Source organism: Zasmidium cellare, assembly GCF_010093935.1.
Source record: "Zasmidium cellare ATCC 36951 unplaced genomic scaffold M409scaffold_18, whole genome shotgun sequence".
Classification (NCBI taxonomy): domain Eukaryota; kingdom Fungi; phylum Ascomycota; class Dothideomycetes; order Mycosphaerellales; family Mycosphaerellaceae; genus Zasmidium; species Zasmidium cellare.
Window position 1 is genome coordinate 27261 of NW_022986962.1, and position 13820 is coordinate 41080.

General features: G+C 52.0%; 6 protein-coding genes across 6 annotated transcripts; 2 read left to right on the top strand and 4 right to left on the bottom strand.

Annotated features, from left to right (window-relative positions):
• Positions 1-741: 741 nt before the first annotated feature.
• On the bottom strand, positions 742-3676 carry M409DRAFT_66496 (multicopper oxidase; the record flags this gene model as incomplete). The annotated part of the gene is made up of 3 exons (XM_033816961.1): positions 742-774; positions 1858-2926; positions 2973-3676. 3 exons carry the CDS (start codon positions 3674-3676, stop codon positions 742-744), a joined length of 1806 nt encoding a protein of 601 aa, XP_033667297.1.
• Positions 3677-4105: 429 nt separating this feature from the next.
• Positions 4106-5497, top strand: M409DRAFT_54760 (uncharacterized protein; the record flags this gene model as incomplete). Its single annotated transcript, XM_033812819.1, has 3 exons — positions 4106-4372; positions 4421-4933; positions 4985-5497. 3 exons carry the CDS (start codon positions 4106-4108, stop codon positions 5495-5497), a joined length of 1293 nt encoding a protein of 430 aa, XP_033667298.1.
• Positions 5498-6093: 596 nt separating this feature from the next.
• Positions 6094-7496, top strand: M409DRAFT_36688 (uncharacterized protein; the record flags this gene model as incomplete). The annotated part of the gene is made up of 2 exons (XM_033810597.1): positions 6094-6250; positions 6310-7496. The coding sequence occupies 2 exons, from the start codon at positions 6094-6096 to the stop codon at positions 7494-7496; spliced, it is 1344 nt and encodes a 447-aa protein (XP_033667299.1).
• An 855-nt stretch (positions 7497-8351) lies between these two features.
• M409DRAFT_23051 (uncharacterized protein) lies at positions 8352-9423 on the bottom strand (the record flags this gene model as incomplete). The annotated part of the gene is made up of 3 exons (XM_033806609.1): positions 8352-8702; positions 8757-8944; positions 8994-9423. 3 exons carry the CDS (start codon positions 9421-9423, stop codon positions 8352-8354), a joined length of 969 nt encoding a protein of 322 aa, XP_033667300.1.
• Positions 9424-10034: 611 nt separating this feature from the next.
• Positions 10035-11638, bottom strand: M409DRAFT_23052 (uncharacterized protein; the record flags this gene model as incomplete). The annotated part of the gene is made up of 6 exons (XM_033806610.1): positions 10035-10628; positions 10692-11057; positions 11121-11182; positions 11237-11388; positions 11446-11542; positions 11596-11638. The coding sequence occupies 6 exons, from the start codon at positions 11636-11638 to the stop codon at positions 10035-10037; spliced, it is 1314 nt and encodes a 437-aa protein (XP_033667301.1).
• Positions 11639-12278: 640 nt separating this feature from the next.
• On the bottom strand, positions 12279-13541 carry M409DRAFT_23053 (uncharacterized protein; the record flags this gene model as incomplete). Its single annotated transcript, XM_033806611.1, has 3 exons — positions 12279-12773; positions 12822-13377; positions 13432-13541. 3 exons carry the CDS (start codon positions 13539-13541, stop codon positions 12279-12281), a joined length of 1161 nt encoding a protein of 386 aa, XP_033667302.1.
• Between the last annotated feature and the right edge of the window lie 279 nt (positions 13542-13820).

Sequence of the window (13820 nt, forward strand, 5' to 3'; positions counted from 1 at the left end):
CGCTGCCAATCGTCAGCAATGAGAACGTCTGTCAAATCTGGCATTTGACTTACAAGACATGGAATCCATTCGAAGGCTCGATCGACCAAGCCAGATCGAAAGTAATTCCCAAGATTTGCTCCATGCTGAATTGCCTCATGCAGTTCAAGCTGTACCAGAACTGCGGACTTCCAGAAACACATCCAATCCGAGCGACAACCTCTGCGAAGTGTGCTCTAGAGGCATCGTGTCGAGTGGCCCACGGGGAAAGCGATGACCCGCTTTGAGCGATTGCACGGCGGAAAGGCGTGTGTCCGGCAGCAATGTGCAGTCCGATGTCTGAAGCGCCAGCATCTTCGCCAAAGACGGTGATGTTGTCTGGATCGCCGCCAAATGCAGAGATGTGGTCTTTGACCCAGTGCAAGCCCAGTCGTTGATCTCGGAGGCCTAGGTTCGCTCTAGTGCCATCGCCTCCGTCCAGGACTGCGTCTGAAAGTGGATAGCCGAAGACTTCAAGATATCAGCTCTCTGGTTCCCATACGCGAGTGTCGACAACTCACTGTTGACACGATGATTGATGGCCACATAAATCACAGGATTGTTACTGTGCACAGAGTTGTTGACCAAGCCAGCGGGCTGATACGAGACATCGTAGATGTTGCCAACCATATGGCCTCCTTGAAGACTGTCAACAAAAATTCTCTGACTTCTCGGCCTGAATTCAACATACCGCCATAGATCCATACCATCACAGGCAGCTTCTCATGGCTCTTCATCCCAGCTGGCCGTGCTACCCTCAGAAACAGGCAGTCCTCAGATGGGTTCTTGACCACAGAATACGGATCCCCAGGCATGGGATGCTCTGGCTGGGGACAAGCTGGTCCCTCTGGTCTTGTATCTACCGTCTGTCCCCGTTCGTGCTCGTGCTTCCGAGGCGGCTTGAAACGATGCTCGCCACCTGTGTCCAAGCCATAACGAATGGACAGGAACTCTTCAACGCCATCCTTCACTGATCCAACGTAAGAGACATCGGTGCTCTTGTCATGGACGACAGGCTGGTAGGCACACGACTTCAAAATGTGCAAAAACAAGAAAAATAGCGTGAACTTCATGGCCTCACAAAAGGCGACGGAAAGGAGCTCAAACGTGCTCAAAGAGACAACGAACGGTGAATGATAACTTGCTCATCTTGCAATACAAGAAGAGCTCCATCGATCCCAATAGCGAGCGTCACCATCTGCTCGTGCAGATCCTGCTTCGCATCTGGACAGACACGGTTCTCAAGTTGTCGGCGACCGAACGTGAAGAAGGTTTACAGGTTGTCTATCGAGACATGTGAAGTTGAAATAGGCTCAGCCACGGCTGGAACGATCTCCCTACCCTTGCCATTGTGGGTACTTCTCGGCATTTGAGAGTCTGGCCTTGGATCATACGAGGATGTGGATAAAATTGTAAGAATCTTGTCTGCGAATCGATCGGAAGAGGAGAGCACCATATTTGCAACAACCTAGCACACAATCTGCGAACACCAACACTTACCAATGCTCAAGGTCGGGATTTCTCAAGCGAGCTCCTCCAAGTCCACCCCATGCTCTCAGGGCCCTCTTTGGCATCTGGTTCAAGGCACAACATTGGCTTAGAGCTGCGTCCGATGTGATTCTCAGATCTCACCCATCGCCATGCCAAAATACCCGCAATCGCAGCCAGCATCGTGAGCGTCGACCAGCCCAACGCATGCCAAAAGGGATGTCCGAGGAGCTTCTTCATCTTGGAGAAATACCCTGTCCTGCATTCCGGGGCATCGATTGTCTTGAGCTCCAGAGTATCGTCTTTGGCAGTTCGAAAACCCATCGCACCAGATGAGTATTCCTCAGGTACCTCTGGCCAAGCGTCAACACCGTCCAAGATCGCCATGGCCATGCCATTGTCCAAGTGAAGCTCGATATGGCAATGCAGCAACCACGCTCCGGGGGTAGTGACCTGATATCGCAAGACCACCCACATGGCACCTTGAAAGTCGGTCAAGAATGTATCACGGTAGGGTGGATTCTCCAGGTTGAAGTTCGCCGGCTCTGTAGCGATAGCTTCATCGACCGACTCGTAGTTCCAGATGCCATCTCCAGATCCGATCCGCCAGTACTTGTTGGCGTGCTTGTGAATTGGGTGCGGGAAGTCGACGGGCCACATGGGGTCTTGACCGACTTGCAGTACGATGTCGACCCACGACTCGTTCTTGGTACGAATAACCAAGTCTTCGTCGTTCGCCTCAGAAGAGCCGAGGTTGTACAGCAGTGGCTTGTACGCTGATCGATCAGACGGGTATTTCTTCTTTCCGCCCAAGGTGAACTCCCACGTTGAGTTGGCCTTGCCAAGCTGGAGAAGATGCATCTCATCTGAATGGCGAGCTGGAACTTTGGCAGGCCACGGCACAAGATTGTCCTTGTCGAGCATGGTGGTTTGGAGAACTGGCCAGGCATTGTATCCGAACCAAGGCATGCTGGTCGTAGTGACGTTGAACCAGGGATCTGGCTCTACCAAATCTCTCTCGCCACCTTTGTATCGCAGCCGTCCGAACGAACCAATCATCTGCGAGTACCCGCCATCAATCACTCGAATCGAGTAATCCATCGGTCGTCTATCCAACTTGATCATCGCGGAATATCGTTCTCCTGCCCATAGAAGCATTGTAGTTGCTTTCACAGGCTCGATGTAATGGCCATCGACTTCATAGATCCACATTTCATGTTCGTCGATCGATGGCTGGAGGGTCTTGAAAGTCGACGCTCCGATCCAGTTGATGCCCACCCATTTGTTTTGGGGGTCGACTTCGACGATTTCTTCCGAGCCCCAGGACTTGACGCAGCCTTCTTGCATTCCAAAGGGGATCACGGACGGGTCGCCATCGATCAGCCAAGGTCCTTCTGTTGAAGGAACGAAGGGGAAGCATCTGGAAATCGTTAGCTGGCAATTTCGAATGGGCATATGTGACTTACCCTTTGTCCGTGATGCTGTTATTCGGCCAACTCTTCTCATGAAACGGAAGCTGCATATCGATCAACCACTGGTGCTCGGGACAGAAGACACTGCCTTTGCCATTGATCAAAATGCTATCCACGCAAAAGATCTGCAGCTGGCTCTTTGCAAATGTCTCCTTGTACTGCGACGAGTTGTAATAGCTCCAGTCCGACGCCACGATCACGACAGGATCGTTGGCTGCTCGCTCCATGGCTGCAACATCATCTGGATCCTCGCTGATCATGTGGAAAGGATTGAGCGTTCCTGGTTTCCTTCGAATGAATATTGAACCGTAAAGTCCATCGAGAAGTGTCGCTCGCGAATGCGAGTGGTACCAGTACTGGCCAGGTGGGAAGGCTGTGAATCGATAGACATAGCTTTCGCCTGGCTCGATCGGTTTCTGGGACAGACCGGGCACACCATCCGACCACGGCGTATCTTGCATCAGAATGCCATGCCAATGAACGGTTGTGTTCTGGTGCATGCGGTTGTGGACCGTGACTTCGACCTGATCGCCTTCGTCGAAAACGAGGTTGGGCCCTGGGAACTGCCCGTTGGTGAGGATCATGTTGCGGGTTTGGCCATTGGGTGATCCGGCTTCCCAGGTGAATGTAAGTTCTTCTTTTCGTAGCGCAGCGTGGCCAATGGTCGCCCAGAGGAAGACAGAAAGGAACGATTTCATGGTGTTTTCAGTTGGTATTCACGATGCAAAAGTGGATAAAGACTTCAAGACAAATTTGTGAGAGTCGACATCAGGGAGAAAACCCGAGAGATTTGGAAGTGCTAGCTCAGTCCAACATCTATCAGAGTCTCGATCGAGCACGTGCAACAACGCTCGATCTTGCCGGCAGAATAGGTGAAGGTTCGATATGCTGAACCTATTCGGTAGCCGAAGCAGCCTGGTCCGAGGATAAAGCGAGGACTGGGATCTGAACGCATCTAGGGTCCTGTGCCTGACGGCAGGGGTACGTCCAACAGCTCATACGAGTGAGACAACAAGACACCGGCCATATTCGAATGGCCTTCTTCCAAATTCCGATCTCTGTTGCACGTCACTCGTTCTGCAATCACTCGCTGCATCAATACTGTCCACGCCAGAGACGCTGCCATCATGGGATCAATGGGCAAATCGCAGACTCTCGTCGAGTTCGCAGATCAAGTGGCAGACACTGCTCGTGCCATCGCTGCCTTCTGCAAATCTCGAGGCTATCCTGAACCAACTTTGCATCCTTCAGAGACGGAAAAAGCTCTGGACATACTTCCAGTCGATGCTCCATTGGACGTGCAGATTGCGAGACAAGATCTAATCGACGCCGCCAAGCGAGTACAGCAGATTGCTACTGATCCCGCCCAATTTCTGCCTGAGCTGGCTGTGCATGTGAGTTTGGAATGGATAGCTCAAGTTTCCAAAGCTTACATTTCCCAGCCCCAACACATTGCATGCATCCAATGGCTTTGCCGCTTCCACATCCCAGGCCTTGTCCCCTCCCCTGGCACGGTATCGTACGAAGAGCTAGCGAACCTCGCCAACGTGCCCCTCGATGTGCTTAAGAGCGTAGTACGAATGGCCATTTGTGCCCACTTCTTCGATGAGCCGAAGCCGGGACACATTGCTCACACTCGTTTATCTGCACACTTTGCCAAGAGTGCTGCACTGCAAGACTGGGCTGAGTTTCTTGCCGATGCCACCGTACCGATGGCTATCCGATTCGCAGATGCTACTCAACGATGGGGTGCCACGAAAAGCAAAACGGAGACCGCGTTCAATATTGCTTTGGATACTGACCTGCCGTTCTTCGACTATCTGAACAAGACGCCAGACTTCAGAAAACGATTCGCAGGGTACATGCAGTGTGTTACTTCGACTCAAGGGACGGCAATTGAGCATCTGATTGAGGGCTTCGACTGGGCTTCTGTCGGCAACGGTCTCGTCGTGGATGTGAGTCAAGGGATTTGCCGGTCTCGTCGTTCAATGCTGACGTGATGAAAGATTGGTGGATCAAGCGGTCATGCAAGTATCGCTCTAGCACGAAGCTATCCAGAACTTCGTCTCATTGTCCAAGACTTGCCAAAGGTCATCGAAACATCCGTCGCCCAAGCTTCAAGCCTGGAAGACTCGGTCAAGTCTCGCGTGACCTTCCAGGGGCATAGCTTCTTCGAACCCCAACCAGTCAAGGACGCAGACTTGTATCTGTTACGCATGATCTTGCACGACTGGCCAAATGATGAAGCTAAGACCATCCTTGGTCACATCCGCCAGGCTATGAAACCGACTGCTCGACTTGTCATCATGGACACGGCGCTGCCCGAGCCAGGCACCATCAGTCTCAGCCAAGAGAGTCAGCTGAGGGTCAGAGACTTGACGATGCGGGAGACGTTCAACGCTCATGAAAGAGAGATGGAGGAGTGGAAGGCGCTGTTGGCAGAGGTTGACAAGGGATGGAAGGTCAAGAGGGCGGTGCAGCCATTTGGTAGTAATCTGAGCGTGATGGAGATTGCTTAGAACGGAGTCATGACTCTGCACAACCCATGCTTATCAGGACCAAGTTGCTCAATCACTCGCAGGTCGTTGTTCCGACACCTCGGGGGCCGGTCGTTGATGGCATCGATATACACGGACTAGCCGCAATAGACTTGTACGGGTGCATAGGATACAATGCCACATCCATCAAGGCTTAGGCCTATCACACAGAAGGAGAAGTCCATCGTGGAACAAATTTTCGTGAGATCCTAGCCTTCCTTGATGGTGAATTTCAAGGGACAGCATTTCTTCTCCCAAGTGAGTTCGAGTAAACAAGCCTCGTTTGTGAAAGAACGGTCCTTGTGGCTGACATTTATAGCGTCTCGTCAGGCAGGATGCAGATACTTTCTTGAATCGTTCCCTGCGTTGCCCCTTTTCGGTAAGGCCCATTGATCTGCATTGAATGTTTGGGGAGGATCGACGGTACCACTCACCCAAAGATGTCTCACACTATCCATAACACTGACCTCTGGCCTTCAACTGCACGATAGCGAGGAAAAGGCTTCAGAGGTCCTAGTCCACGTCAACCAAAGGTCATCTGTTCTTGACAGAGGCAAGCACCTATCGCACTTATCGGAATGGAGCTAGATCATGGAGAAGATGGTGTATCTTCGCCGTCAAGGTATCTTGTCAAGCGACCGAAAGCATTGCAATGGTTCTACAATGGCCAGCTCCAGAAGGAAAGCGATGAGGAACGTCAGGCTGGTCGCTTTGAGCTTTTCCTAGATTTGCTGTGTGAGCGTCCCTGCATGTAAATGGGCCGCAAGTGACCCAATACTGACTCGGAGCTATAGATGTCGCGATAGTGGCCAACTTCAGCGAGCACCTGGCCGAGCATCCCGACGGCAAACACCTAGTCCAGTACTTGCTGACATTCTGGCCGGCGTGGCACATCTGGAGCGATCTCCGTGAGATCATGAACAGTTTCTACACGGATGATATTGTCCAGCGATGTGCGATTCTCTGGGTTATGGCCATGCTGGTGCTGTACGCGAACAATGCAAACGAGATCGCCGAGATCAATGCATTGAGGACTACGGCTGGAGCTTACATGGTGGCTCGGTTCACTGTCGCTATGGCGCTGCTGGTCTCATCCTTCGCCAGCTATCAGCATCGAGTGCAGTCTAGGATCGCGGCAACTTTCATCCTTGTTGGACTCTTTCTTTGCATTCCGCTATTCTTCAAGGAGGTTAGCATCCGGGGGAAGATTGCCGTCGTTGCGGTCATTATCGCGTATCAAGAGATCGCCTGGCTGATCGCTTTTGGTCCCTGGATCAAGAAGGCCCTCAACCTCACGTACTCTACTGCCGTTGATATTTCTCATGAGATCGATCGTCTGGCGGCGTTCTTCATCATCATCCTCGGTGAATTTCTCTACGGCATCGTAGCGGGAAGCCCGGCTGGAGTAGGGGTTACAGCAGGCTACGGGCGGGCTGTGTGCACACTGGTCATTGCCTTCTCCCTCAACTGGCTGTACACGTCCGGAGATGGCAGTCTTAAATCAACACATCCTATCCGAAGATCGGTTTGGACGGCGTTCGCTTTCTTCACTATCCACCTGCCCCTATCGGCGAGCTTCCTGATCGGCGGCCACATTTGTGCCGTTTCCGTAGCACAGGAAGACCTAGAGGAAGGACAGACTCGCTTAATGGGCGGTGGCCTTGGAGTTGGAATGTTCTGTCTTTGGATATTCGCACAATTGCACAGATCGGACGACCACGGGGAGTTAGTGCTCTTCAAGCAGGCAAGAGTGTCTATGAGGCTTGTGGTAGCGATCATCCTGATCGCTATTTCGCAGCCAGTAATTGAAATGAGCACGACCTCGCTCTTGGTCATCGAAATGGCTATGACTGTGTGGGTTGTGCTTTGGGAAACAGTTGGAGGCATGAGTAAGCGATTCAAAGTGTTCGAGAGTTGGGAAGGGAGAAATGCGCCTCGGAGGGACGATAGTGTTCAGATGGCTCGTGAGGAGAAGGCTTGAGAAACTGCTCAGTATTTGCGGGAAGATCTTCATCTCCATACATGCGAGATGATATCGTGATTAATAATATTCATGAAGGAAAGCAGCAAGTCCACACAGGATAGTCCGTCCGGTAACACGCCTCGACAGCTTCTGAACAGTCTCCAGGCTCGAATTCCCCGCGAGGCCCTTCCATGTGAGGTGTTCCAGTTGACGATAATGCTACCAGCCAGTCAATTGCCCTCCAAGGAATATCGTCTTGCACGTCAGCCAATGCATAGTCTTCCTTAGGCCGTGCCCCATAAAGTCTCATATCGTACAACCGAAAGGCTACGAAAATTGCCTCGACCCTCACATCACAGCAATCAAGCCCATCAGAAAAGTCAAGCTCAAGTAATTCTGTCAACTCTGTCCAAGCCTCTGAGTTCCGACACAAGGCAGCTTCAATGGTATCGCGGCCGGCGCGGTAGTAGTGGAGCGGTAAGGGGCTGGTCATGACATTGTCCCTCTTCAAGTGTGCTCGTTCGTTCGTCAAGTCGTTGAGGAGTTTGATGAGCAGTACAAAGAGCATGTCTCTTGCTGCTGCGTTTAGTCTGGGCATGTTTTCGTCTGGGCAGGCTGGTATGAATGGCATTCGCTCGAGGGTAGCAGCTCTTTAGTACGATCTGTATTTCGTCCTAGCCTCGACTCAATTTGAGACAGGAGCCGAGGCCCTCTCAAAAATTGTTTCGAAGTCCTCGATGGTCTCAACTCATGCATGGCACAAGACAATGTCTTAGGGATTGTCAACATCAAATCTTTGTTCTCGCCAACGGGTACTACAGACGAAAGAATTCACTGAACCAGCAGCTGAGCTAAACACACCAAGAGCCTCAATCACCAGAACGCAATGACCCTAACCTCAATGCTCTGTCTCGGGTCTTCAACCCCTTCAGTCCCGAGCATCATAGGCGACCCATGAGGACATCCACTCGCAATCTCAGGGTCGACATCCGAGGCCGTGTCTCCGACCTTCAGAATCAACACATCGTCTGGAGTCTGATCGGAGAAGTAGTACCATCTTTGTCGATCATCCTTGGGTGGCAAGAAAATCCGAATGTTGTTCATGAATTCTCCCTTCTCGTTGTCTGCGGGGTTTCTGTAATCGGCATCGTATAGACCATCTTGGTCCACGGTCCTCCAGTCACAGGCAGCGAGGGGATCGCGTTTCACGGTGACTAGTGGACGCTGTGGTGGTGACGGGTCAGTCTAAGTCCGATTCGTTTTCTTCCATGTACTTACCCAAACACTGTATGCGGCGTAGCGAGGTACGTTCTTACTACCAGCATCTTCTGCATCCAGCGCAGCCTTGCCAGCCTTCCTAAAGTCGTGCCTACAATAACGGACCGTGTCTCGAAGTCCCTTGTTGCTGAAATCGATGTGTACATTTCTCAGTGGCTCGACTGAGCGATTGATATCCCTGCCCGCAACTTGGTAAAAGTCAGTCTCGGAGTGATACGTGGTTACTGCCAATCTTACTGAACGGCACGTCTCGAGGCATGCTATCGATCATTTTGTCGAGGTCGCCGCCCTTCCTGTGCTGTACCGTGGGATTGTTCTCTTGGTGAGTGGGCAGCTTCCTCCTAACCACTCCGCTCCACACGATCACCTCTTTCGCCCCGGTGACCTCCCTCATCAACCGCTCAACCTCCGGCAGGTAGATGTCGTCGAGATTCCGGCCTTCGAAGAGCTGATCGGAGCCAATAATCTTCGACTTGTGTCTGAGATAGGTAAACCCCTGGACATGCAGACCTTCCGGCCCTTGGACGACATCGGATGATTCGCAGAAGTCATGAAGCTCCACCTCCTTGGGCACGAAATCTTTGTTCTGCGGAGTCGCGAACAGGGACCTTTCCTCCGCCGGTATAGACTCATCCGGAATGCTAAAACGGAGAACGCCTCTCGTCATGGTCTCGAAGTTGCTGTTGACAAGTGCAGATCCCGTTATCGTGGAAAATCTGGGCTACTCTTGCGAGTACACGTCGCATATACCACCATTAACGTCAGCACACGTCGTAAGTCATCAGCTAGCTCGATCCTCCAAAGGTCAGTTGGTGCGAAGCCCGCAGGCTGGAAGCTCCGTGGCTTCTCAATACATAACTTCACAAGACTTTATTCAGGAGGATCATAACGCGCGAGCCTTTCACGCTCGACTTGCATCTTCTCCCTCCGTCGATGACTGACCTCACTCGATCGAGTAGTTTCATTCGTCTGATTGAATGAGGATATTCACTCAGCAAAGCGACGAAACGAGGATCCGAAACCTACATGTACCCCGTTCCTCCTTTTGGCAACATGACGTTGCTTCAAACAGCCGACGGGTTCCTCAGGTGCTGCACTAAAGAGTTTCATTCACAGTATTGGCTCGTCGTGCCGGGACCGTATAACACCTCATCAGCCATGCGGACAGTGTACTTCTTGAGTTCACCGGCCTCTATGGTGAATAGCGCGGTTCACACCCAGTCTGAACGCCTCCAATCGGTTCTACGCGGTATGAGAAAAGGGAACCATATGCCAACGTTACTCGGAACCATTCACCGACGTCGAGAGTCTCTGCTCCATCTCCTCCCGCGCAAGCTGTACATCCTGCCTCAAATCATGAAACCATAGCCAATCAAAACGGTCTCCCTGCATCCTTTGGAGAACTTGCTCCATATCCGAACCTGCTTTCGGATCTTGGGAGCTGAGGAGTTCACCAGCCTCAAGACTCTGCTCAAGCTGCCTCTGAGCTCGCGGCCGCCGTACCGCATCATATGCTTCTAATGCTGCGGTCAAATTCTCTTTGCTGGAGACTTTGGATACATGGCCAAGCACCGTCGACAGAATCAAGGCGTCTTCCACACCCTGGCCAGCTCCAGCTGCTTGGTACGGGAGTGATGCGTGGGCACTGTCTCCCATGAGGACAGCCCGGCCTCGAAAGTACGTCGATGATCTCAGATGATGGAACAACCCCCATCGTATGGGCTTCGCCTTCCCCAGAAGCCTGAGCAACCGCTCGTCGATGCCATGACCCTCAAAGTCCGCCATCATTTCCTCGTGGGTGACCTCTTGCGTCATGGAATCCGGTGTCGGCCATGCAGCATCTGTATAGACGCAGTGAAGGAAATTGAACTCCTGAGAAGCCAGATCTGTCAGCCTGCTAAGACATCGCATAGTTAATCCTGCGTCATCACCCACCTTGCCTCCGGTAATTCGATATGTGACGACGTTTCGGTCCTGACCAACATAGATCTTGGCAGTGTCGGTCAGGTCTCCAAGAATTTCATTTGCTGCTTCCATGGGTATCACTGCTCGGTAGGCATACGACTGGGCATACACTGGCTCGACTTGATCGGGGCTCAGCGGACGAAGCACATGGTCTCGCACGACACTCTGGATACCGTCTGCGCCTACCACAACGCTTGCTTTAACAACTTCCCCGTCCGAGAAATGCAGCACAGCTTTGTCGCCATGCTGCTCGAGGTTCGAGAGGCGCTTGCTGAATTTGACATTCTCGATTGGGATGAAACTCGTCAAGATGTCCAGTAACTCTTTGCGGTGTGCCTGGTCGGATGACGAGTGTCAGCCTCACTACACCGACTCACGGGGAGCGCGTTAGTGACGAACAGACTTGCGAGTGTAATTCGGCGACCCCCAAGATGAACGTCCATACCAATCCTTGTCCAGTCCTGCAAAATCGATTAGTCAACTATTCCTCTAGCAGAAGCAGCAGCACCACTTACCTAGGCCCTCTTCGCAGAGAAGACCCTCAAAGAAGACGTCCTGGTCTCTTGCTGACTTATTGCCAACACAAATGGACTCGTACTTTGGTCTGAACCCTTCTCCTATCAGATCCATAGCCAGAAGCCCATTGGGACCGAAGCCAATGCCAGCGCTAACACATGATCTTGGTCAGTGTGAAGCCAGAAAGACGTGTGTTGGTGATGCGTACCCGACAGTCGAGTACTGCGGTGCTTCTTCGTAGAGTGTGAAGGGAATGTTATGCTTGTGTAGACCTATTGCTAGGGCAAGCCCAGCGATTCCAGCGCCTGAATCCAGGTCAGTCGCAGTTGACAATGGTACGATTTCGCGTCGAATCTACCAACGACGGCGACGCTGAAATCTTCCTGCTTGGAGTCAGACATCTTCGTAGCGTTTTTGGTTTCACTGTAACTCTGCCCAATCCCGCTGTGATGAACAGAAAGATTGTCAACGCATGGGGATGCAATGCCGCCTTTCATGACGGACAGCTCAGATAAGCGCTGGCCCCTCAGCTCGGAGCTTCGGGGACTAGCTTACACAGTGAGGAGCCCAATGCAGGCACCGGCAAGGTTGCTTGGTTGATGAGGCGATTATACTTGCTGTGCGAGAAATTGCTGCTTTCGTGCCGCCGATCTTGACCGAGAGACAGAAATTCCACAACATTAGTTCTCGACAACGCGACTAGTGCAAGGACTCTCCGACGCACTGCGCCGGTGTGAAACATGCTTCAAGCGTGAGCACCACTGTTGCCAACCCCTGTGCTGAGACCATCGTGATCGTATCTGGTAGTTCGAAGTGTTTGCGGATGCGGTGGGACGGTAGGCCGCAGACCGACGAGTCCAATTGCTCCAGTGAGGAAAGTACTTCTACTTGCTAGTCCGTTGTACTTTGTCGATTGGGACCTGATGCCAGAAATTCATCCAAGAATGGGCGTTTCCAATAAAAGAGACTACTAGAATCAACCAGGTCGTGGCCCCATGTATATTGCATGCAAGGAGTTCCAACGGCACATGCGTGCTATAGTCACGAAGTAGCATCTTCTTCTCCCTCATCTTGCTCGGCTCGAAGACGCTCTTCATTCCATGCGTCCATAGCTGCCCTGCATCGTGCTTTCTCCTGAAGATCGTTGCCGTGTTCGTGATACTTGCAGTTATCCATAGATTCAAACCCGAAAAGATCGTCTCTGGAATGAGAATCGGAGTGTCCATGTCTGCCCTTGCCCGGATTGCATTCTTTGCATTTCAAGGCTTTGGCTCTCTTCGCGGCCGCCAAGAGACAAATTGCGAGGAACGGTGCAGGCATTGCAGAGAAAGTTTGCATGTCTTGCATAAGGACTGTCGATGACATTGTGGCATCGTAATAAATCTTTGCGACCATGTCCAAGACGGCTGAGCCTGCAGGAATGTTGTCGAATAGGTACCTCAACGCAGTTGGATTTGGAAAGGCATGGGCCTGTCTCGCCAAGCGCTTCTTTTGCATGACCTCGAGGACATTCATGCGGAAGCTGCGGACATCGTACTGTGATAGATCAGCCAACATCTGGTTTACTCGCTCGTTTGCTCAGACCTTTTCTCCAAAGACGTAGAGCTCAAAAAGATCCTGCCAGTTCCAAGTGAGTGGGTCCTGGTCGTCTATCATTTCACAGATATCACATTTGTCTCTGAGGCATGGTCTGTGTCTCGGGCCAGTCACTTCCTTGTGATGAGAAGTAGAGGTGTTTGGTGCGAACGCAGATGTTTCCGTAGCATTTGAATGCTCCCAATCCAAATCAGTCCCGAAGCTTGACGAGTTCTCGTTTAAAGTTGTATCGTGGCTTAAGTCGATAGTGTGGCTCGCCGCTCGAAAGGTCTTGGGCTCTGTGCGGTCGCCGATGTAAGAAATTCGCTGGAAGTACAGCCAGCCAATAAACACACGAAAGGCCCAGGGCCGCACATCATCAACGACTGATCGGCCGGTGTCACTCTCTACGAATTGCTTTCGAAAAACACTGTCGAAGTACGCCGAGTAGGCGCAGATCAGTCCACGAGGTACCTGGAATTGCTCTTCCTCTACTTCTGCTCCATCTTCGACCATGGAGGAGTTTGATATCTCAACGGTGACCATCGTTGGCGCATAGAGCTCACTATGTGCATGGTGTGTTAGAACGATACGAAGATGCTCAGGTTGCGGTACTTACGCGACATTCTGCCTCTTGAGCCCCCGTTCGGCGCTTCCATGGTGAGCGGACTTGCGCTTTCCGAGCAAGTTGGAAGCCATGCCAGTAGGAAGTTTGACAACCAGGGACATGTGTCGAACAAAAACCCCCTCTAAGCGATGCTGAAGGATGCTGGACCAATGATGATGCTGTTGTTGAGACGCGTTTGCGGATGTAAGACGAGAAGATGAGGTGTCACTCCAGACTCAGCGCTAGTTACATAAGCTTCACGCACGGGCCCAGAGCTCACAGCCTTGTCCAGCGCCTTCGCAGAAGTCGACGCACTCACAGTTCTGATAGTGGCCTGTAGGCATTACTGCTCTTTTCCTCTCGAGGGGTTTTCAGATGATAGCACATTCCAACGAGGGCCA